This window comes from Sturnus vulgaris, chromosome 2 (genome assembly GCF_052056855.1).
Source record: "Sturnus vulgaris isolate bStuVul1 chromosome 2, bStuVul1.hap1, whole genome shotgun sequence".
Classification (NCBI taxonomy): Eukaryota; Metazoa; Chordata; class Aves; order Passeriformes; family Sturnidae; genus Sturnus; species Sturnus vulgaris.
This window is the reverse complement of record NC_142244.1, coordinates 12,970,330-12,993,085: the sequence shown is the minus strand read 5'-3', so window position 1 is coordinate 12,993,085 and position 22,756 is coordinate 12,970,330. Positions and strand designations below refer to the sequence as shown.

General features: G+C 37.9%; 1 protein-coding gene across 5 annotated transcripts in view; it reads left to right on the top strand.

Annotated features, from left to right (window-relative positions):
• Window positions 1-22,756, top strand: part of ROBO1 (roundabout guidance receptor 1) — a 679,988-nt gene that overhangs the window by 429,996 nt on the left and 227,236 nt on the right. For all 5 annotated transcript variants that reach the window (XM_088157812.1, XM_088157825.1, XM_088157810.1 and 2 more), the window contains one exon: window positions 3,845-4,171. In XM_088157812.1, coding sequence (XP_088013938.1) covers window positions 3,845-4,171 — 327 coding nt within the window. The remainder of the gene's footprint in view (window positions 1-3,844; window positions 4,172-22,756) is intronic.

The window sequence follows — 22,756 nt, the reverse complement described above, 5'->3', positions numbered from 1 at the left end:
TCCAATAGCACAGAACTTTTTTGTTTTCCTCCAGAGGAGAACATGTTTGTACATAGTGTTTGAATTCTTGATATCAGCAACTTTCATATTTAAATACACTCTCTGCTGTTTATCAATAAATTTTGTTTTAAAATGCTACCAACAGGATGTTTTAAGGTGGGAATAAAGGCAACTTTTAGCTTCTACATTCATCTAATATAAGTTTTCTTTGAACATTCACATCTGTTTCTTTCACTGTTTGAATGCTTGTAAAAATCGTTGTGGTACAGTCCAAGAAACTGGAAACATGATTTCATATAATTGTTCTTTTAAGCAACAGCATGGAATAATTAGTATGGGGTGCTTTAATTGGTGGCATCCAATTGACTTTTTATGAAAGACTTGAATTGTAATAAAAGCAGAGAACACAAGCTGGTTAGTTCCTATAACCCAGTGCTGTCATCTTGGGGCAAAGAAACAGCAGCTCTGTATATTTACTGGCAGATCCAGTATTCCAGTATGTATTAGGTGCTCATCTTTTGGAGGTTTTAGGGTTTTTTCTTTTTTTTTCTAATCGGATATCTTCTGGGTAGGATTTTTGACAGGAAAATTATAGGATTGGTGCCCACTCTAAGATTTATGTTGATAATTGAAGCTACTTCTTCTCAAAAAAATATAAATGCAGCTTAAATAAATAGCTAAAATAAAAGGAAAATGAAAAAAAAAAAGTGTAGATAGATAGAAAGATTGTAACTTGGTTGTCAAGGCCATTATACCCCTCAGGCACTTGTCACTAAATCTGTGGTTAATACTCACTATGTGCCAGTCAATTAATCATGCAACTTTTGTCCCTTTCTGATTTAGGCAGTGTTACGAAATTTGCTAGAGAAATGTTACTTTATAAAATGCTAAGAGAAAAATAAAAATTAAAAAATAGATGATTTTGTTATTTATCTTCTCCAATATTATCCAGCAAAGATGAAAATATATATGAGCATTCCTGGATGATTGTGAAGGGTTTTCTTTCCCTGCTTAGGGTTTTGAGTCTCAGTTTTCAAGAAAGTTTAAGGTCAGTCTTTATGCTTTCCTTCTGTACAGTGGTTGAAGTACATGCACAGCCAGTTAAATGTCAGTGTGGAAAGCTTGCACACAATATATCTGAAAATGGTATTTCATTTATTTGTGGTCTGGGCCAGGCTGACAGAAACAATAGGAGGCTTGTACTGTATTGTGTGCTGGCTAGCTAGCAGTGCCTGTGAAAATACAAACATGGTACATGCTAGCATATGTCAAAACTTTGGTTTTTAAAAGACTTCTTAACTGCCTTTTAAACATCTTATATTGAAATTGGCTTTTTATTTTTCCAGAGTGTCTTAGAGTGATTGATTTTAGCTCAATAATCCTTTGTTTCAATGCCTTTCCTTGGGAATTACATAGGAAGTAAGTAAAAATATGAACAAAATAAGGTTTTTAATCCCTCTCTAGGCATTTTTTATCCTGGAAAGAGGGATTTGAAATTGGCCAGCCCATTTGTAAGGGCAGAAGTATTGAATGAGGGGTTTTTCACAAAAGCTCTGTAAAAGTTCAGGATGAGTAAACACAAATGCAACTTTGCAGTGACTGAGATGTGTTCTCAGGGAACACAGAAATCTGTTACAGGGTTTTTTAGCTGCTGCAAAAGACCAGTGCTGGTTGGCACAATTTTCTTTACTTGTGCTCTTAGCTCTCCTTTCACTGGGTTTGGCCTGTGCCAAACTTCTTGGAGGTTCTGCTTAAAATTTGGATTTGGTGTGATGTTCAGGCTTGGGGTGTGTAGCCTCTGTTCTGTCTACCCAAACCTTATCTGAAGATTAAGTTTATTGCTGTTTGAAATGTTTTGAATTTAATGATCAGTAATGTTCATGTAAAACTGCCCTGTTTTACTACATGCAAAATCCAAATGTATTTCAATGTAGTCTGACCATATTGACAGAGATTTGAGTGTGTGGTAGTGCTAGCTGATTCATTGTACATTTAATTATCTTGAGGTGAAGAACATGGGAAATAAAATGAAAATTGTACATAGAATACTTTTATTTTAGATACATAAATATATATTTGTGTATATATAAGGAACACATTTAGCTTATATTTAAAAGAGTAGTCCCTGGACCTCTCCTCTTGTTCTCTCCTTTCCCTGTTTCCATATCAGTTTATGGTCTATTAACCTGCAGTGAATAGATCTTGTGTTTCTTTCTGGTGCTTCACAGCTGTTCAAACCCCATGTTATTAATGTTAATAAAGAATCTTGGCATCTGAGATTTTAATAATCAGGAATTAGTGACCCAGGAGACTATTTTTTATCCATGGCAAAGTTGTGCTTCAAGAAAGAGGAAAAATAAGGAAAACAGTAATTTGAATTTGAGTCAACATTTTAAAACCCTGAAAATTTTGATAGCTGTGTATTCCTAATTTGGAATTCTTGAGTATGCAGTAGGTTGTCATATTAATCTGTGCTATATATATCTATGCATACTATTACTGGAGTTGTTTGTTTGTTGGGGTTTTGTGTTTTTTGTTTTTTTTTCCCATGTTTTGTGTTTTCTTTTTGTTTGGTTGGTTTTTGTTTGGTTTGTTTTTTTTCTTTATGCAAATTATCAGCTTGAATTTTGAAATGGTCTGAAATTGAATGCTTTTCTAGATGATCACCTTGTATAGAAGTACCTTATCCAGAAGAGTATCTTATTTGCTTGTAACTTTTCTTTTATGCTGGGTACTCTTGCCTCACAGTTTTTTTCCAGATTAGAGACATCTACAATTCTATAAAGTAAAAATTTTCCCTGATGCACGAGGCATAAGAAGCACTCAGGTCCTTCATACATTTATATATACTTCTGTGGCACTACTTAACAAGGAACTTAAGAGACAACAGTACAAGTGAAATAAAGCAACTCAGTGGGCACTGGAAATGTCAGAGTTATTCTGTAGACATTGCATGACTAAATGGCCTTTCCAGAAGGCTGCATGAGGTTGGCTATGGCTTTGGGTTATGGATCAGAAGTGCCAGTTCTGCTGGTTGAGTTTGTCTGATATCTGTGGAGTGTCTGTAGGACTAGTTTTTGTAGTTCTAGATATGCATATACATGTGTGTATAAATTGATGTAAATGAATAGATCCATGTAAAGATTGATGTGATTTAGGAATATGTCCATTCACTAATATTAGGTCTCCTGTTGAAAAAGTGCTTTTGAACATACTCACTTGGGAGAACCTTGCACGTGGTGAAGTGCACTTGTGGTCACTCTGAGTCCAGCCCAGATGGACAAACCCCTAGACCACCCAGGAGATCGGTGAGAGGTCTCCAAACTTGGCAATTAAAAGTGAGGGACAGGCACAGATTGGTGACCCGAAAATCAAGAGGATTTATTAATATGAAAATAACAAACAGGACGAATATGAGCACAGTACAAAGGAGTGCACCAAAAAGGCCAAGGGCATGGGGTAAACCCAATTTATGTAAGGTAGGATAGAGGTGGAGTTTGAGGGCGAGGGTCCAGTTGGAAAGAGGGATTAGGAATATGCAAAATATCACAGCACTTTTAAACCAATAATCTGGCAGAGAACTTTCTGGAGGTGATTAACATGTTGGTGCAGGGGATGCTGGGAGTGAACCAATCTCCTCACCGTAACTTTGCACGTTTTCCCACACCCTTCTGCTTCAGTCTTGTCAACTTTTTTTCACCCCAACATGCACTGAGGTTTTCTTTTGTGTACTTTAGGATGTTAATAGCTGCTCCTATTGAATGGTTAAGTAGCTGTTTTGCACAAGACCGTGACTGTACCTGGCAGGGATTTCCTAAGAAAACTTTCCATTTTCACCTTGCAGGTTCCCGTCTTCGACAGGAAGATTTCCCGCCTCGGATCGTGGAACACCCCTCGGATCTGATAGTTTCCAAAGGAGAACCAGCCACTCTGAACTGCAAGGCAGAGGGAAGGCCGACCCCCACCATCGAGTGGTACAAGGGGGGTGAAAGGGTGGAGACGGACAAGGATGACCCGCGCTCCCACCGGATGCTGCTGCCCAGCGGATCTTTATTTTTCCTGCGCATCGTGCACGGGCGCAAGAGCCGGCCGGACGAAGGGGTCTACGTGTGCGTGGCAAGGAATTACCTCGGGGAAGCTGTGAGTCACAATGCATCGCTGGAGGTGGCAAGTAAGTACATTTCCCTCCTGCCCTTCTCTGCTAATACCCGCTTGCTTTGATGGTGTTTGAAGATAAAAGTAAGTGCGAGCTGCCTCTGAGGCAGCGACTTAAAAGCGATGAAGGAATTAGGCGGTTAATTATTATTTATACAGGGATAGGAAAATAGGAGGGTCAGGTGATGTATCATATCACTGGAGAAATTCAGATGATTTTGTTCGTTCTCACTACTTTTATGCTTCAGTGAAACTATGATTGCTTTATGTAAGATTTTATATACTTAGTTTCAATTTATACATGTTTTTTCCTCTCCAGATAACTGTGCAATTTACAGTGTGTAATAGCAGGCAGGATAGCCAGGATTTGATCTAACAGGGTAATTGTTGTTGCACAAATAAACATTAGAAAGAAAAATGACAGATTTAGGCAGACAAAATTATCTCTCTGGTTTTAAGTATTGGGCCAACGGAAGGAGCAGTCAAGTATGTTCACATCACTTTGTAATGCTTATCTCTTCCTGTATATCCTTTAACTCTACTTGTTGCAGAGGAAGAGAGTGTACATTAAAGTGCTTTAAGCATTCGTATGGAGGGCCAAGTGTAGGTCATAAAACATCAATTTTTGGGGGTACTGAAGTATGAGAGGAAGCCTTGCAATTCAAAGTTAGGTATCTGTTTTGAAGTGGCTTTTACAGGCTTCCTTTGTAATGTGTAGCAATTCACCTGGTGTCCTGTTGAAGAGCAGCACAGAGCTGGGTGAGTCACTCTGGAAACACTGATCTCTGTTGACTGAATGATTCATGTTGTTAAGGAGCTCTGAAGAGGCTCCTATCTCTTAGATAAGTTAAGTGCCACCGTTGGTGTATAATTTTAGAAGAACGGTTAGATCTTCATAAGTCTCACAGAAGGCCAAGGAAATAGGCTATAAATTTGTGCATTTGCTTGAGCCCTCTGGCTAGTCTCTCACATTTAAGACAATCCCAAGGACTTTCATAACTACAGCAGAACGATCTCAGGCTTCTCCTATAACAGCATAGATATACATGATTAAGATCATGCTGTTTCCTTGTTAACCACTTCTAGTGATAAAAGTAATCAGTGTCTGGGTAGCTGGAAGTATGCTTATCCAGTAAATGTGTAACCTGTTTGAATCATACTCTATTGCTACCAAATGCTGTATGTGGTATCTTGTAAGTGTAATTTTGAGTGGTCATTATTGGTTTAGATCTTGATTTTTATCTAATTACTGTTTCATTTATAGCACTTCACGTTGGTTCTTAGAAGGGGTTTTAATGTTCTGTCCTTATTTAATGGTCTCTTGGTTTGTGATGTACCTTGAAGTGATGTGTGAAATGGACGCAGTGTTTCTGTGTCTTCTAAAACTTCTCATCAGAACCCAGAAATGTGAGGTGAACTTGACTGTGGCATTCATCAATTGAATTGATACACAGTTATTAAAGGTGTTTGTCACCCCTGGCTCAAATAATTTACATGAGATTATATAGAGAGTCTTACCAACAGGGTTCTGAATGTGAAATATTGACATTGCCACAAATTTTAAGAGCTTCTGCCAATACTTGAGACTAAAAAAACCCACCTCTTAAAAGTGTGTAAATTTACACCATTTAACAATAATGTAGCATTAAATTGTTAATTCTCTTCAAAGTGGATCTCACTAGCCCTTGTATCAAGAGCTTTTATCAAAAAATAACCACCAACTATTCTCTAAAGGAAAAAAAAGAATCACAATCTATATTTGGAAATAAGATCTGTAGGTATAATTATATGCGGTTTTAGTTGCATACCAGGACACTGTAGGCAAAGAATTTTAACAGTAAAGGTTATTATTTTAGTAGAAAGGTAGTGATTTGACAGTGCAATAGCACCAAAACACTTTAAATAGCACAGAAGGGGTGAGGAACAAGGAAAGAGTTGAAGACTGGTGGAATAAATTTGCATTGAGTTAAAAAGCTCTGAATTATAGGTGTAATGCTATCATCATTATAAACTGGAGCTACATTCACAGTGTATTGCTGCAAATCAGCAAACTGCTCTGTTTAGTTCTCAGTACACCTGTGCTGAGCACCAGGGCATTTACATTTGTATGCCTGTAGTCATACACAGTTGCTGGTTTAGAAATCCTTATGTTATAGTTTAAAAGTTGTATGTTTACAGAGTCAAATTGCTTTTGTTTGGTTTCTACTTTCCACAAAGTACACATGATTAAAAGTACTCATTATATGCTTTGATGCTACAATTTTAACCAAAAACCTTTTGTGAAACAGGAAAAAACATCATGTTATGCAGTTTACCTGCTAACTCTGACTGGAGGAGGCAGCTCAAGTCTGCACCAGTTTGTTTCACAATGTGATAGGAAATTTATCACTTTTCTTCTGTCATCTTATATTGTAACACATTCAGTGAGATGAAGTTCCTCCTGTTTCCAGTGGATGTTGTACAGCTGACTTTGTCTGTTATGCCTTTATACAATTATATTTCAATTTTTTAAGCAGTTTCCATGCTCATCATTTGAGATTAATCCACAAAGAATTTCTTGCCTATGTAATCAGGTGGACATCTGCCTTAAGCACACTGTGCTTAGATTCCACAGTTGCAAAGAAGGAAATGTATTGTGATTTCAAAGCTACCAAGATTTCAGAAGATTGCACTGTATTAAAAGCTGCTTTCTTTTTTAAATACCTGTGTATCTTCAAACATTTCAAAACGCCTTTAGATTTGATTACTTTGGAGGAGTAGTGACTTAAATCAGAATTGAAGATGGTTTTCCCTTTGGTTTGTCACTTTCTAGTCATCAGCCTCTCCTTGGTGACTTGGCTGACATTTGCATGTCATTTAATCCAGAGGATGCTGCATTTTCTTCCACTGATATACATCTAAGTAATGGCAGTGTTAGTCCTCAATTAATACCATTGAACATGACCTAGATAACATTTATTATCAGCAAATTGAATTAAACAAGTCTCTTATTCAGTCTATGGCTCTTGTGACTCTTCTAGAATGTTTGGAGATGTCATATATCTACTCACAGCATTAAGGATTTGTTATATCTTCTCCATAGTCCTATTTTATTTTATATAAAAATATTTGTGCAGCTATATTTGCTTAAGTTTCTGCAATTATTTATTTGAAACCATGCCCCATCCCCTAAAAATCTTTAAAAAGAAGGTGATCCTCTGGCTGGTGAAGAGTGGTATCCTAAATCTACCAAACATGTTATTCAGCCAGCCACTTGGTATTTTGGGAATTGGAATCTTTCAGACACTTTGGAGACTAGTAAAAGTACTCTCTGTTACACAGCTCTGTGCAAAGTAGCTTTGTAATTTAGTATAACTTGACATTTTCTTTGTAATTTAGTTCTGTCATATCTTCATAAATGGGAAGGAGATAAATTTGCATAAACAGGAACTCAAATGTGAATAACAAGTCAATTGAAAAAGTGATGCAACTCCTGTTTAGCCGGGAGATTAATTTTTTTTTAAGTTGACTGGTTTCATCTATACTTGAAATCCCATTTCCAGAACTTTTGAAATGGAGAGTGGCTGTGTGTGTTCAGAGTGGATTTGCAGAAGCATGCAGTTTCTGCAGTGTAGCCCGGGAGGGGTGAGCGATGGGATAATCAGGTAGCAGGCTGGAGGCATCCTCCAGACTGAGGCTCCCTCCAAGTCCCAATTTCCCTCCCTCTTCCTGACTTCCTGAACTCAGCCTTTTGATCACCAGAGACCTACTTAAATGAGCTCCATGTTTTGTTTTGGAGGGATGTAGCTGGTTTTGGATTACTGCCTACCAGTGACACGTTCTCCAGTGCTGAAAGGTCCTAAAGAAGGTGGAAAGGGCATGTCCCTGTCAAAATGAAGCTGCATAATTCTCTCTGTAAATGTCAGCTTTTACAGGTGGGAGAAGAAAGTGGAATCATACTTCATCCTCAGAGTAAAGGCTGAAGACTGTTTTGGCTATCAAACAAACACATAAGCAGCTGGAAAATAAGGTCATTTTCAGAGTAGGGAAATAGAAGCAGTTTTGAAAAAGTGCATTAGCAGACTGGAAAGTGGCTGTAAGCTTCTTCACATGTTTGAATCACTGGTGAATGGATCCACCTGATTAAGACCAAATTCAGTTACTGGTGTGTGATAGTTTGATTCAAGTGTTTATTTATTTTTCTGTTATTCCTTTTTGAGGAAAATTTTATTTCTGGATCTTGTGGATGTCTGAGTAACAATTTTGCAGAAGCCTACTCATCTTGAGAGTGGCAACAATGCCTGCAAGGGTGTATTCATCTTCCTTCCTCCACTCTGAAGAGTTTTCAGGCTGTTAAGAAAAAATCAAGTGCAAATGAATTTGGTTACGTTTGCTAGTCAGGGACTCTGCAAATCTGTTTTTCAAATTATATTTCTCTGAGACAAACTTGTTTCTCTTTTGCCACAAAAGTTATTTCCCTTCACCCCTTGCCTTGTCAGAGTGAGTTTTTAGAGGAGGGGTATATATGTGACCAAGGTATTTGACATGGTTCTTTCATGTGTAGCTTTGTCATTATCATAATATAATTTCCAGTGCATACTAGATAATGGCTCTAGTTCTGAAAAAGCTTTGTTACAGTTTTAAGATTATAGGATCAGAAGATCAGTAATGACTTTCCTGTAGTTCATTTTCCTGTTAAGCAGAATATGAGCTTCTCAATTAGCTGCAAAATTCTTTCTCACTTTGCATTAATTTTAGGCAATATACAGCCTTCCTGAATTATTGATTGTGTTATTGCCTGCAAGTTATGCAATATTGTCAAAAGTCAAACAATATAATTTGTATAAACGGACCTTATGTGAAATCACTGGCATGTTAAGAGAGTGGGACAAATAACTCCCTTCTTGATCTGCATGATAATGAATAAAACATTTTGGATATGTATCAGAACTTCCATCATTTGAGGCACCTGTGTGCATGGCAAGCATATGCTGTTTATGTTGCTTACAATTTTATTTGACAAAGTCTCACAAAAGTCAGAGCTTTGTTTCAAGTACGTGGTTGGTTTTAAGGTATCAAAAAGGTCTGTCTTTTTTGAGTCTTTTGTCTGCACTCATGAAATAAATGGATAAAATAATAGAGTTACTGGCTGTGCATGCTGTAAAGTGGGTTTGAGGAATAAACTTATGTACAGATTTAAGAAAAACAAAACCCTAGAGACTTAAAAAACAAAACAGCACCAAACCAACTTAGAGAAAATTAAAGCAATGAGGAAATGCCATAACACAAATATGCTTCTACCTGTACGCTTAGTATGGCAGAACTTCATTCTACTGTTATGTCTAAGTTAATTATTAAAGGAAATTTCCATGTTTATTATCTAAAATGCAACATGTATGTATTTAGAAATTTGTAGGATTAGTTCTTAAAAGTCTTAAAAAGAATGAGATTGGTATTTTAGGATTTTGGTTGTTCTGTGGGGATGTTTGGAAGCCTCTTGCATGCTATACATGAAGTGCTCAGATTCACTAGATTTTGGAAGCAGGCTAAAAGGACTTTCATTGTGGATGTGTCAACATATTTGAGCATTATAGCTAATTCTGTATCAAAACAGTTCACAGGTGAATCATTGTCAATGGATAACAATGATGCTTAAAAAATTAAAGTTTTTAATGGATGCTATTACATGAGACTTTCAATCACTGTGAAAACAGAGCACATAAATAAAAGATTCTTAGTCAATGCAATTATCTACTCCTGCCAAGATTAGGGCAGAATAATGCAGACTTTGCCTGAAAAGTGTTCTTACATGTCTCTGTTTTCCCAAAAACGATGCAGAACAGAGGAATTTAGGAGTACAATTCTTGATGGGTGGTGATACTGTGAATAAACAGATTATTCTTAAGCTGATGAGTAATTTAGGGTGTTACAGTGGCCATGCTGGGATGGATGATTAAGCAAAATTAGACATTTTATAGTCTTGACAGAAATTGTTGTGCAGATCAGTGAATTCATAAATCAAACAATGTGGTGGCAGAGTGGCAGCTCGGATGGATAAAAGATTATCTGAAACCTTTGAACCAAAACTGGAGAATTTGGCTCTTCAAATGAAGTGAAAGCGTTGCTTTGCACATTTCATCATCAAGTTGTTAATTTGAAAGAAAAAGGTGAATCAACGTTGAAGGGCCCTACTATTTCAAGCATGAGCCTGAAGACAAGTATTTAAGTATTTTTCCTGAATCCAGCCAACACAGTGAATTGATACCAAAGTTTTGCTAGTCAGGAGCCTGTGGGAGACAATTTGGACTCTTAACATCAAGTGTAAATGCAGATAAAGGCAGACCCTGATTGCATGGAGAAGGAAAAGGACGTTTTGATAGCACAGTTTGTTTTCAGTGTCTGATGCTTGTTCTTCCTCCTTTCTCATGGCATGAAGTGATGTGCTGATCAGTGATTCTCCAGCCTGTGTGTGCCTATGGGCTGGGGAGGATTGTGCCTGGAGCTGAGTTCAGAGGCAGCTCCTCAGTACAAGTTTTCAGATTAACTGGGGCCATTGACTGCCTCCTCTTTTTTACTGGTTGTGAGCTTCCTCTGGTTCAAGGGGGTCTTTATGTGGTGTTTTCATCTAAGAAGTGTCTAGCATGCTTTCTCTCAATTTCTGCTTTTGAGTCTTGATCATTCCTATTTTTATAAGTATTTCCATTTCCTAGCTGATGACACAGGACATATGCCTGTAGGCAGAAGTATAAAGTCAGGCAAGTAAAATGCTGACTAGTGATCCTCTTTGGTTGTTCTGATGCTTTTTTCCCTGGTATGATAGTTGAAAAAAAAGTTTTTCTGAAGTTCTGAAAGACTTGCTTCGGAGTTACTCTTAGGAAATAAATTTGCATTGTGCCAATGCATTTTGTATATGAATTGAGACTATTTGGCAAATACTCCATATTAATGAAATGTTATTTTGAATTATCATTCCCCAGGAAACAAAATGTTTAATGTTTAAAATGTTTAAAAATGTTGGAGAAATCAATTTTTCTTTTTTTACTGTTATCAAATTAAAACCTTTCTTTGAGATCATGCTGCTGTCAAAGATAGATTTGCATCTTTGTGTCTGTGAGCTGTTCTGATGAGAACTGAGACTTAACTTGCATCCTGTATGTAAATTGATTTCAGCTGATTGTTTTGAATTTGAAAGAAATTTAATTTGAAAACTGCCCTGTTCCACTCCCTGGGGTAGTAGATACTTCTCTACGTCATCTGTTAAGCAGTGCATAGTCAGCATATGTCTGTTCCTCTCTTATTTAAACTGTTTTCTCCAGAGAAACACAAATTCCCTTTGGACCAGGCAGACATCTGCTGACTCTCTCCTACTAGCAAAACAACTGAAAAGATATTTTTCCTGTGATTAAAAGAAATATGTCTGGAGGCGCTTAGTTTTTGTTCAATTAATCAAAGATTAAACACATGTGGACTCTAAACTGGGCTTCTTTGTGCTTCTATGCTATCAAAATTGATTGGGGAGAGGAGCTGTGTGTTAGAGCTGGCTAGACTGAAATTTTTTGCCTATATAGGTGCTATATAATTCAGTTCCAAAAGGTCACAATAAGGTGGAGGGGAAAAAAAAAAATCACACAAAAAAGCTTGATTGTTAGTTTTTAATTAATTTATAACTTAAAAGTATTTGAGTTTAAGGGAAAAGAAGGGGAAGTGTCAAATATTTTTTGTAACACTTGCTTTTAAAAGAAAAAAAAAAGAGTCTTAGGGTTATGTGATTGGGCTGCTTTTTACATAGTTGCCATTTTGGTAACCATTTCCAGATGGAAAGGCATTTTTGGGTGCTTTTGTTCCTCAGTTCCCGTTAGCAAATGCTTTCCTGGCAGAAACTGTTAGTGTTAAAAGTCTGGTTTTTCAGCTCAATGCCTTATCCTTACTCAACAATAATACTTCTGATAGACTGTTTTGTAAAAAAAACCTGCAGGCTTTTCTCTGATGTTAAAAGACATGAATTATTTTTTCACCTGAAAGTATACACAATATGTAGACTAAAAATTCTGCAAGAATAAGATGGCAATAATTAAGCAGATTCCTTGAATACCATGCTGTTCTTAAATTTTTTCAGACACTAGGAAGTCTCTCTTGCAGACATCTTTATCTGAAGAGAATTTGTATGGCTCCAGTTTTATTAGTGGAATTAGTTCTTTGGTGTGGTTTTAAAACAGGAAAGGCTCCACTGATAAAGTGACTGTAGTGACATTTTTTTTTTAAGTGGTGTCTTCTAGACCGATCTTTGTAATACCTGTGATTTTGGTTTATTAATAGATCAAGTTTTCCTCAAACTATATAAAAACTTACCTATGTTTCACTTTCTGGATGAGCATAAAATCCAGTGTAGAGGTCTGTCTTCATAAGTAGGCATCAAACAGCATTTTTGGCAAGATACTTTTTATGATAGCTGTGATAGCAAAGTTTCTTTATAAATAAAATGTATTAAATGTGTAGTAATAGTTATTGAAGAAGTGGACACTGAAATATTCAAAACTGCCATCATGGAATTAGCTAGTAAAATATAATAAAAATCTCTAGCTCTTTCACTCTGAATGGGATGAACCAATCCTTTTATATTAATAAAAGGTGCAAGAGTAAGCGTTGCAAATTATTTCATTTTAACATGGTAATTGAAGTAATTAGGTTTTTAGTATTTTCTGAAAATAACAAAATCATAAAGGTTAACTCATTTCAGTAAATTTTGTCTCTACACAGAAGAAAGAGAATCAAGGGATACTTCTATTCCAGCACCTTAGCATTGTTTTCCTTTTGCAAGAATACCATGAAGAGTCTTCTCTATTTATAAGGAGGTGTTTAAAAATAAGTTTTTAAAGGTATTTCATAATATTTAAATATGCCCATATTTTTGAATGAAGGTGGTCTTACTGTTGCTGTTTTCTAGGCAGGAAGAAATTATATCTTGATCTCAGATGATCACAAAAAAATCTGTTAGCTCAGGAGAGATTGGGAACTCTCTTGCACTTCTGCTTGTTCCTCACAAGACTGTTCTTCATTGCTCTGTCTTAGACTAATTGAAATGTTTCATTTAATTAATATCAATTTTTAGCGCTAATTACAATTAATTTTGGAAACCCTTTGAAATGTTCTAAAAATTTCCCCTTTTGGGCGGTGCTAGGATAAAAAATTAGTTCTCTACCTTGTAATGTTCCATTTTCCTGGTTTTATTCCTCTAGAGCATGTATTGCTTATTTCCTATGGTTATAGGCCTCCTTATTTTTTTGTTTCCTCCCTGCCAGCTGCTCATGGCTCAGATGAATATATCACGATGCTTGAGTCTTTAACCCTCTGCTGCCCAGAGCACGAAGGCCAAAAAAGTGAACTATGTAGGTGTTTTAGAAGATTCTGGAAACGGGGATACTTGATTTTCTTCCTTCAGTTTACTGTGTTCCTGCTGGGCCTAGGACTGCTGCTGCAGAAGCAGATGAGAGTCATTGAGCATAAGTGAAATTAAAATCAGGGATGGTGTCTAAATTCAAATTCAGACCCTTTGCTTTATTATATGGGCTCAGGAAGTCACTCAGTGCCGTGGTTTAGCTGATAAGGTAATGTTAGGTCACAGGTTGGACTTAATGATCTCAGAGGTCTTTTCCAACCTAGTTTATTCTGTGGTTCTGTGATAGAGGATGTGAGGATTCTGTGTGTGGGCCAGGAATTCCCAGACTGTCTGCTCCCATTGGAGAGATTGTAGTTCCCATGTGGGGCTGATGCTGCCTTCCCTCCTCTCATTGCTGTAGGGGTTCTTGGGGCACCAGGTTACTCACTGTCCCCCCTGATTGTGTAGCAAAACTATTTCTGGAAAGCTCATCACAAAAGGTGTGTGAGCTCGAGAGCCTGGCGTGCTTGTGGTCCCTCCTGTGGCTTAGCCCATTTTGGGGCAGATGTTCTAAAGGACCTGGATTGTTCCAGCTCTGCCCCACACCAGCTGCTCTCTGGACGGGCAGCTCAGGAAGGTGTGGAAGTGCTGGAGCTCTAACACTTCTATTCTAGCCCCTCAGCCATCACCCACGTTCTTTTGTTCCTCCCACTCCCTGCTTCTCCTCGCTGCCTTTCTCCCTTTCCCGCTCTCCCGTGGGCTAAGTGAATTGTTTAGCACAGTGCAGGATGTGCAGTCTGTGCTCTAGGCTATCGTGGGATCCAAGTAAAACCATCTTGCAGAGCTGGATTCAGCCTTCGGGCTGTCAATTAGTTATCCCTGTTGTAGAGGGAGAATTGCAACTTGTGCATATTTCTGCTCTATGTCATGGAGTAGATGCAGAGCTTCAAAGTTAGGAGGGTAGAAAATGGGAGCAGTAATTAGCAGTTGCAGTCCCTGGATTTGCTCCTTCAGTGTGCTGTCATCATTTAAATATTTTGTTACTGGAAAGAAGAAAGTAAGCTTAATTTTTTCCTGACTTCAATTATGACAAAAAAACCCTGATTTAAACCAGTCTTCCTAGAGGATTAGATGAGCACGAGTAGAGGCTGTCCATAGAAGAGCAGTGTAAACTAATGGTAAAAAACTGATGTACTTTTCTTCAAATTATCTGACTGCTTTGTGGAAAGAGTCAAGCAGTGACCCTTTCCTCTAAACATGCACACACAGGCCCACTGGGTTAGTAGATAGAGGTGGAAGGAGTAGATGTGCATAGTTTAAAATGCATTTACTCAATAATCATCAGTCACAATTTGCAGGATTTGCACATAAGACAAGTAAGATAAACAAGATAAAAAACCCAGATAAACCAGTAGTGGTAAGTAAGCTAAGTCCACTCTCCATATTTGAACTGAATGGCCTGGCAAGTATATGCTTGCATTGAAATGCCACATCGTGTGTCTGAACATGAAAGATATATGTTCAGAAGTTTTGCATTATGGGACCATAGTCTCTTAAGGGAGTGATGCTTAACAGGACCTGGCATCACATTAGATAGTCTAAGAAAATTTTTAATTGAGCTGTGAAATACAAGTAAAGAGATAAGGTACAGGTGACTCATGAGTGAGATAATTACTGGAATGCTGAATTCACTCACATGCACAAAAAAGGACATTGGAAAGTTGGAATGAGCTCAGAAAAGTTGCACAGATTATTCCAAATTTCAAAAGCTTGAGATACATGAGACTTCTGCTCAACCTAGTGTGGTTTTATTAAAGCAAATGTTCAGAGTTAACCTGAGTGAACTCATACAGTATAGAAATGCTAATGAGGATTGTAATTCCATGACCATAGATGCAGGGATTCTGTCTCTATTAAACTATGTATTTGTGTACTACCCTGACCACAGCTACAGCTTGAAGAAGGTATAAACAATTCTGTGCCTACAAAGTAAATCAGTAGGTAAAACACTGCTTATTTTGCTGTATTTAAACTTTCATACTGCTCTGGGAATTTAAATCAGCACCGGAGTTTATTTCACTACTGTTATTTATTCTTCAATTAAGAATACAGTAAGGGAGGTCACAGGATGAGAAATTAAATGTACAGTGTGCTGTTCAAACTATTCAGGCTTCCTAAGAAACATTAGTGTCTTGAAGAAATGCCGCTATGCTTTAGTGAATCCACGCAAAGCAGAAGAGGCAGAAGAGAACTTGAGAAGCATTGTTGGAAAAGTGATAGCGTTTAAGTTTTTCTTTTTGTGTGAAATGTTATTTACTGAAACGAGGAAATGTGTATTTTAAAGTTTTTGGGTTTATGTTTTGTTTTTTAAACATTTACTTGAAGTATTCCTATGTTGAAATGAGCTGATACACGAGACTGCCTGAAGCTCTGTGTGGTATCTTTAGAGTTAAAGAGGAGAGCAGAAAGCTTGGATTGGTCTGTGGTCTACATCCAAAGGCATTAGCTATTCACCAGACTTTAGTTACTGTCTCTCTCTGTAATTCATCTTGATGGCATCTTGTAAAAGCCATAGACCACCAAAAGAGCAGGAAACAGTTGAAAGGAGCTGGTTATGCACTAGTCTTGCTCAGCAGATTTTGTTTAAAAGTGTCTTGATGTGTGCACTGCACGAAGCAGGTAAAGTTTTGTTTTTCTTTTTTTATTCCTCAGCCTGTGGGCACTCAGCTTCATCAGGTCTGCCAGCTGGGATTGTGTAAGAAAATGAAGAGTCTTGCCCAGTGGCAGAGGTTGCCAGTCCTTCAGGGCTTCATGCCTCCTCACTTTCCTCCCCTCTTCCCCTTTTTCGGGGGGCTCTTAAAATCGTAGCTGTTTTCTCACAATGCTGCTTGTTTACACCTGCAGTTTTCGTCCTTAATGGGTCACCTTTTGTCATCTCTTCTGGATCTCAGGGTTTTTGGTATTCTTTAGAGCATGGAGTTGGGGCAGGTGCAGGGGCTTAACTTTGGGAGAAAGGCTCCTGAAGCTGCCCAGAGGGTTTAGGGAGGGAAGGGAAGACCACTAACAGGGCAGACCTGGAAATAGGGTAATTTCCTACAAGAAACCAAGTGATCCCTTAAGTTTTAGCTTTCATATCTTCCAGATTCTGCACTGCATTAGTATATAACTCCGAACATCATATAAAGTGTTAGCAAGTTCTCTTCACAGTGTAGTTGGACAAAGCAATCCTTTTCCAGCCTGAGAGCCAAGGACACTGGGGCAGCTTCGGGTCCAAAAAGTGCAAACAACAGCAAACTGGGGAGAGCAATCTGGGAGGATGGGACTGCATAACCTGAAGCTGTAATGGGACAATTAACCCCAATATGTAAATGGACTAAAACTTATAAAAGTGTGAAAACTCGTGACTTGGAGTCCATCTTGGGTGTAGCCTCGGCCAGGCTCTTGTGCTGCCTAAGGTGTATCCTTTGAAGGCCTTTTAATAAATTCCTACTTTATTCCTTTAGCACTGTCTAGCCTCTGATCCAGGCAGCCTCTTAAGGCATCACAAGGAGGCTCTTTTTAAGGGATCGGTCCAAGCTAGGTAAAATTTTGTGCATCTGTTATTTCCAGTGACTTATATTTTTTAAAGCCGTGTTGACAGCCCTTCTGGAATTTGGTAACTTCTGCCTCTATGAAAGTGAACAGGTTATTGTTCCTGATGATGTGTGGTGTTGGCTCTAAGTTCAGCACTGAGTTGTGGCTGAGACCTAAAGCATAGCAAACTATGTTGAGAGTAATGATCCTTTTATTCTTGACTTTTAGCTATTTGAGGTTCTGTCTTTCTATTTAAATACTTTGGAGAGATAATAATTACATCCCTTGGAGGGTATTAGTTTGGCTAAGATGATTTGTTGAGATATATGGCTTAGTGTGCCTAATGCCTGATGATTATTTGCATCTAATTGCTCCCACTGTAGATGTATTGGAGAATCTTCTGGTTGATGAGTTGAAACTGAATCTGAAATATATGTGCATAGTGGGTATGAAAAATCACAGGTAGGCTCTTCTGTAAGCCTAGCAGAGTATCAAACTTTGAAACACATGTCATTGCTTTTTTTACTTACAAGGGAAACAACTGAATGGAACATTAAGATACATCAGTGTTCATATAGATTCAATTGCTTGAAGTAATAAACATTTTTACTTTTCCTGTAACATTCCTTTGATCTTCTAAATTAAATGTATACTAACATTATGATTTAAGTTGTTTGATTGAGCATACAGGAGGGCATTGTGTAAGTTTTGTGTATATCTTACTTGAGATAAAAATTCTGCAGAAATTTATTCAGACATCTTGTTCAAAACTCTGTTAATTTAATACACTGAGAAATTCTACCTTAAAAATAAAATACAAAATACATTTTCAATTACTGCATGCAGTAAAGATCTTTTATGGGTCTGTGCATTTTATTTTTGTATCTTAGATTTACTAGATCATCTATAAAAGAAGTAATATGACCACTATAAAAAGTTATGGCAGGCTTTGCAGCTTTATTTTTAAGGCACTGATTGGGAAATGGTACAGATTTCACCTTCTTGAGGAACTTTGAGAATGGAAACAAGAGAGCCTTTAGGAATAGTGCTACACTAGGGCTCATTGGAGGTAGAAAAGCACTCTTTATGAAAGAGGATTTTATTCAAAATATGTTGGAAAGTACTGTCTGAAAGCCCTCCCCCTTTTTATGGATTGAAATAAAGTTAATGCTGGCAGATGCTGTGCTTTGTTACAGTGGGGAGAAGCAGCTTTATGGTGATGGGAAGGTAATTGTTTCTTTGTGACAGCCATGAAATGTGAGGTAGGATGGTTTCTTTTGGTAATGCAGTAAAATTTTTTTTCTAAATATTGTTTAGCATGCAATTTCAGTGGTGGTTGTTAGGATGGCCAAATTACACAAATGCTTTTGGAGCGTGCTTTGCCATTTCGTTTAGAACAATAGTAGACATGATAATTTGGATCTAATTCATAATAAAAGGTTCCTGGGTAGAGAACTACTGTTTCTCGTGCAGCTTTGTTCTGGGGAAAGGATTAGTGGTGGTGTGAAATAAGACTTGTTAGCCAGTAAAAGTCTCTGTGGGACGCACTGTGTATGTCCTGGGGAAAGTTGGCTTTATGGTGTGACTGTGGGCACCTGAACTGCTTCATTAGTGCAGCAGAGGCAAAATCCCTGCAGCTCTGCATCCAGGGCTTGTAATGCACGGGAAGACTTTGGAGGGAGTGCAGTGTGAATTCTCCTTTGGCTGCCATTTCAGCATAGACGTTATGATAAATTTAAGGAGGCAGGGAATCTTGCTGCCCAAAATACCTGCATTCTGGTTCAAGATGGAGTAGAAAAAGGCTGTACATGAGGACATAACTGATTTGTGTTTAGTCATTAGATGATACAAATACACTCTTCTGCTTGTGAGTGGAGAGAAAGTTAATTTTAAATCTAATAACTTTTCATTTATTTAATAGTATTCTGGTAAGCAGGATACAGAAATAGCCTGGGGTTTTTTTTCTCTTTAGTTAAAACTGGGAAACTCTAATGTGAACAGATTTTAATTTATTTTAATGATGGGGAGAATATTTGGCTTTTATTCATGGAATCCTGTACTTAGCTTTTACCTCAGCCTTGGGCATGCTTCCAGTAAAGGAGCTGTTAGTCTCTATTATTACTACTATTTTTCATTTGTCTTTTGAAGACTTAGTTATCTTGAAAAACTTGTCTGTCCTTAAGGTTCACTTTTATTTGCTATTTTTCTTTCTTTACGCATTTTTGTTCCCCTAGCTGGAGTTTATCTCTCCATGAAGCGATCTACATTGTATTAGTCCATTAAATAGACTGGTACAAAGTCCACAAAGTATATCTTGGTTTGATATGGAATATTTGCAAAAGGAAAATAAATTACTTGGGGAGGAAAGCTATGTCTACAGCAAAGTTCAGTCAAACTTCTGCACATCCATAGCCTGTATGGTTAGGATAATGCTAATTACAGAGGCAGTGTTGTGTCAGATCTCTGGGCTGTTTGTTACTGCAGGTGGGCTGTAACCACCTCTATTAGGTGGCACATTGACAGTTTCCTGAAGCAGCAGATAACACCTGCTGGAAGGACAGTGCTCAGTTACTTGCCTTGCTTACTTGACTTTGGCAGGCTCAGTGTAATTTTTGATCACATCAGTCAGCATTTAACAAGCTAAGTAATGGAGGTATTTTCTATTTCAGATGGTTAGCACCAACATCTTGGATGCTTTGCAGTCTGTGTTTTCCAAGTGGTCAGCACTGGTCTGCTCTTTGATTTATGCACCATTAGTACAAATTTCAGTTAAGTTTATTTTATATTTGAAACAAGTAAATGCTCTCACTGAGGTGTTTACCGAGGCTGGTTGTGCATTGTCTCTTTCTACAGACAGCTAGAAGAGATGATTGATTTGAGTTGGTGTGATGTGGCCTTGCATGTTTGAACATTGTGGAATAATCTGTTTTCTAATGTGCGTGAAGGTCTTTTGCAGCAAGGTTCGTTTATTATGAATAGTAGTTGAAAATAAACCTAGAAATACTTTTAATAATGTGTTTAAAGATGTATCTTTAGTGGCCACAGAATCACTGTGCTTGCAAGGTTTCTCTCGAGAGTTCATTGTCCAGGCCCCCCCTCCACCCAAAGCCTGTCAGCTTTTAATCATATGGAAAGAGTTCAAGATAATGTCAGTGCCAAACTATGCCTGAGTTTATAAGGGAAAGTAATAGATTTCAGGTTGTCATAAATCTGATGCAGTAAAGTGATTCTCTTAGCTGTTCCACATAACTTCACCACTTTCTTTCTTGGGGGGGAAATCAAGAGATGCACCAATGAAAGTCAATATTGATCCACCAGGTCTTTTTAGAGATGTACTCTTTCTGACTTTTCTCAGTGGATTTTTTTTTTTTTTTTTCCTGCACAGCTGTGTGTGAGAAAATGAAAATTCTGGTAAATGCAGTGTGAGAGTGCCTTACCTATTCTGCTAATCAAATGAGATTCTTTAAAAATATATTAAATTTTGGTTTAAAATTTATAATGGTTATTTCAAAGAAAAGAAGTGGACAGAAGTATAAACCACTTACAAATATATTTTTGTTCAGCTGATGTTATATGCTGAGCAACAGGAGAAAATACTTAATTTCTTGTATGAAGTTTTGCAAAAATGTGGTACATAACCTTTTCCAGAGTTTCAGAAGTCCCATATTACAAGGAAAAAGATCACCACCTCTATTCTTGTTATAATGTCTTAATGTCAATGTTATGTTGACTTAATTGTGCTTATATTATGAAATGTGACAGAATTGTTAATTCTCTTATCTGCAAGACAATTCTTCGATATGAAAATATAAATTGAATAGCTTTCTTCTAATGCATTTTTTGTTTAGTTTTTATTTTTCCTGCTAGAAGAGTATTAATTAAGATATCAAAAAGTTCCCCCCCACTTCAGTTTATAGGTATAGATACTGAGCTACTCAAGAAGACATTAAGAAAATTTGCTTGGTTTTCACCCTTTTCTTCCTGATCATAGAATGAAATCCAGCATTCCCGGGATCAAACAGAGCTTACAGCCTGGACTAGGAGTGAAATGTTGAGAGGGGGAGTAGGGAGAGTTGAACAAGCTGCAGGGAATGGTGGGGTTCTACTTTCAATGTGCTGTTGTAGACACTTTCCTGGGCAGAGGGTGGCGAGTTCCAGCCTTTGGACATTGAACCTGGGTTTTGCCCTATGACTTCTTCCCACCAGTTTGCAGCCAGTTGTGGCTTCCATCTGAGCTGGCAGCCCCAAGTGAGTCCCAGACACGGTCCAGAGCTGATTTACTGCTTGGGTCTCCAGGATTTTTCAGTTCAGGTGCAGACTAAACCACCCTTCTGTTGCTGGTCTTGTGGGGCTGTGCCACAACTCTGTGTGTGGCAACTTCAGCAATTCTTAGTGCACATGGACACTGTCATGAACGAAAAGAAGATAGAGGAGATGTTAATGGGAATGATTCTGTCTCCATCTAAAATAAATAACTTGACTATAGTTTGGAAAGGTTTATTTTATCATCAGTTTTATGTGAGAGAGCTCAGCCTGGATATTTGTGTATTTTGTTGTGCCTGCAGAGAAAACCTGCCAGTGAAGGGACTGGGTGTAGCTGCTCTGTCTTGCTGTATCTCAGTTAGAACATATAAACTCAAACCTCGTGTAATCTATCTAATAGCTTCAAAATGTAACAGGTAATTAAATACCTGAGAGTTTATATAGGCTCAAAAAAGCAGAAGTATAGAATAGAAGACTATTCCTTTTCAGATGCCTGCTCTTTCTTTCTAAGTCTCCTCAAAAAATAAGAAAGCAAAAAGAGATTTCTTACGTGTAGAAATGTGCAACCAGCACGAGCTATTTTGAGTGCACGAGCAATTCCAGTACTGTGGAGTTCACTTCTCTGGATTGCAGCTGCTGAAGTATTAGGCTGCATTATCCCCATCCTGCAATTGCTCTTGTTGCTGTGTGGCTCAGAAAGGGGGGAGTGGAGGATAACCTTATCCCTTCCCTCTGTATGTGCAGCCCCACAGAGGTGGGGAGCTGGCTGATGTGACATGAGCAGCTTTTTTGTCAAATTAGGTCAGATGTGCTCTTATGGCTACTGCTTGGCCAAATTAAGAGGTTTTTGGTCCCAGTTCTGTGCCTCTATCCCTCCCTACCATTATTACATCCCTGCTTGGTGGCAGTTTGACTGCATGTGCAGCTGCTGTCAAGGCACCCTGTTCTGAGAAAATCTGAGCTGAATTATGCTATGTAAATTGTGCAGAATTGGTTTTGACACAACATAGGAAAAAAATCGATGTGCTAGCTGATACCTAGCCTATATTTAGGCTAACTTTTTAACAGGTATTTTTCAGGGAGGAGAGCTCCTGGTAAAGGAACATGAATAAGCAGGTGAAAGTGGGAATCTCATCTTGCTGTCAAGATCTTGCATAGAATCATAAGATATCCTGAGCTGAAAGGGAGCCACAAGGATCATGATGTCCAGCTCCTGGCCCTGCACAGGACTCCCCAAGAATCATACCATGTACTCTATTGTATTTAATAACTTGTGTTGTACTCAGTTTTAGAAAAAAAAAAAGTGCCTGAGACAACAAGGACACATTTATATTCTGTCACTTCTCTTAGATTAATCTCTTTCCATGTAAAATTTATAAATTGGCCTCCTGTTTATCGGATTTCAATTCC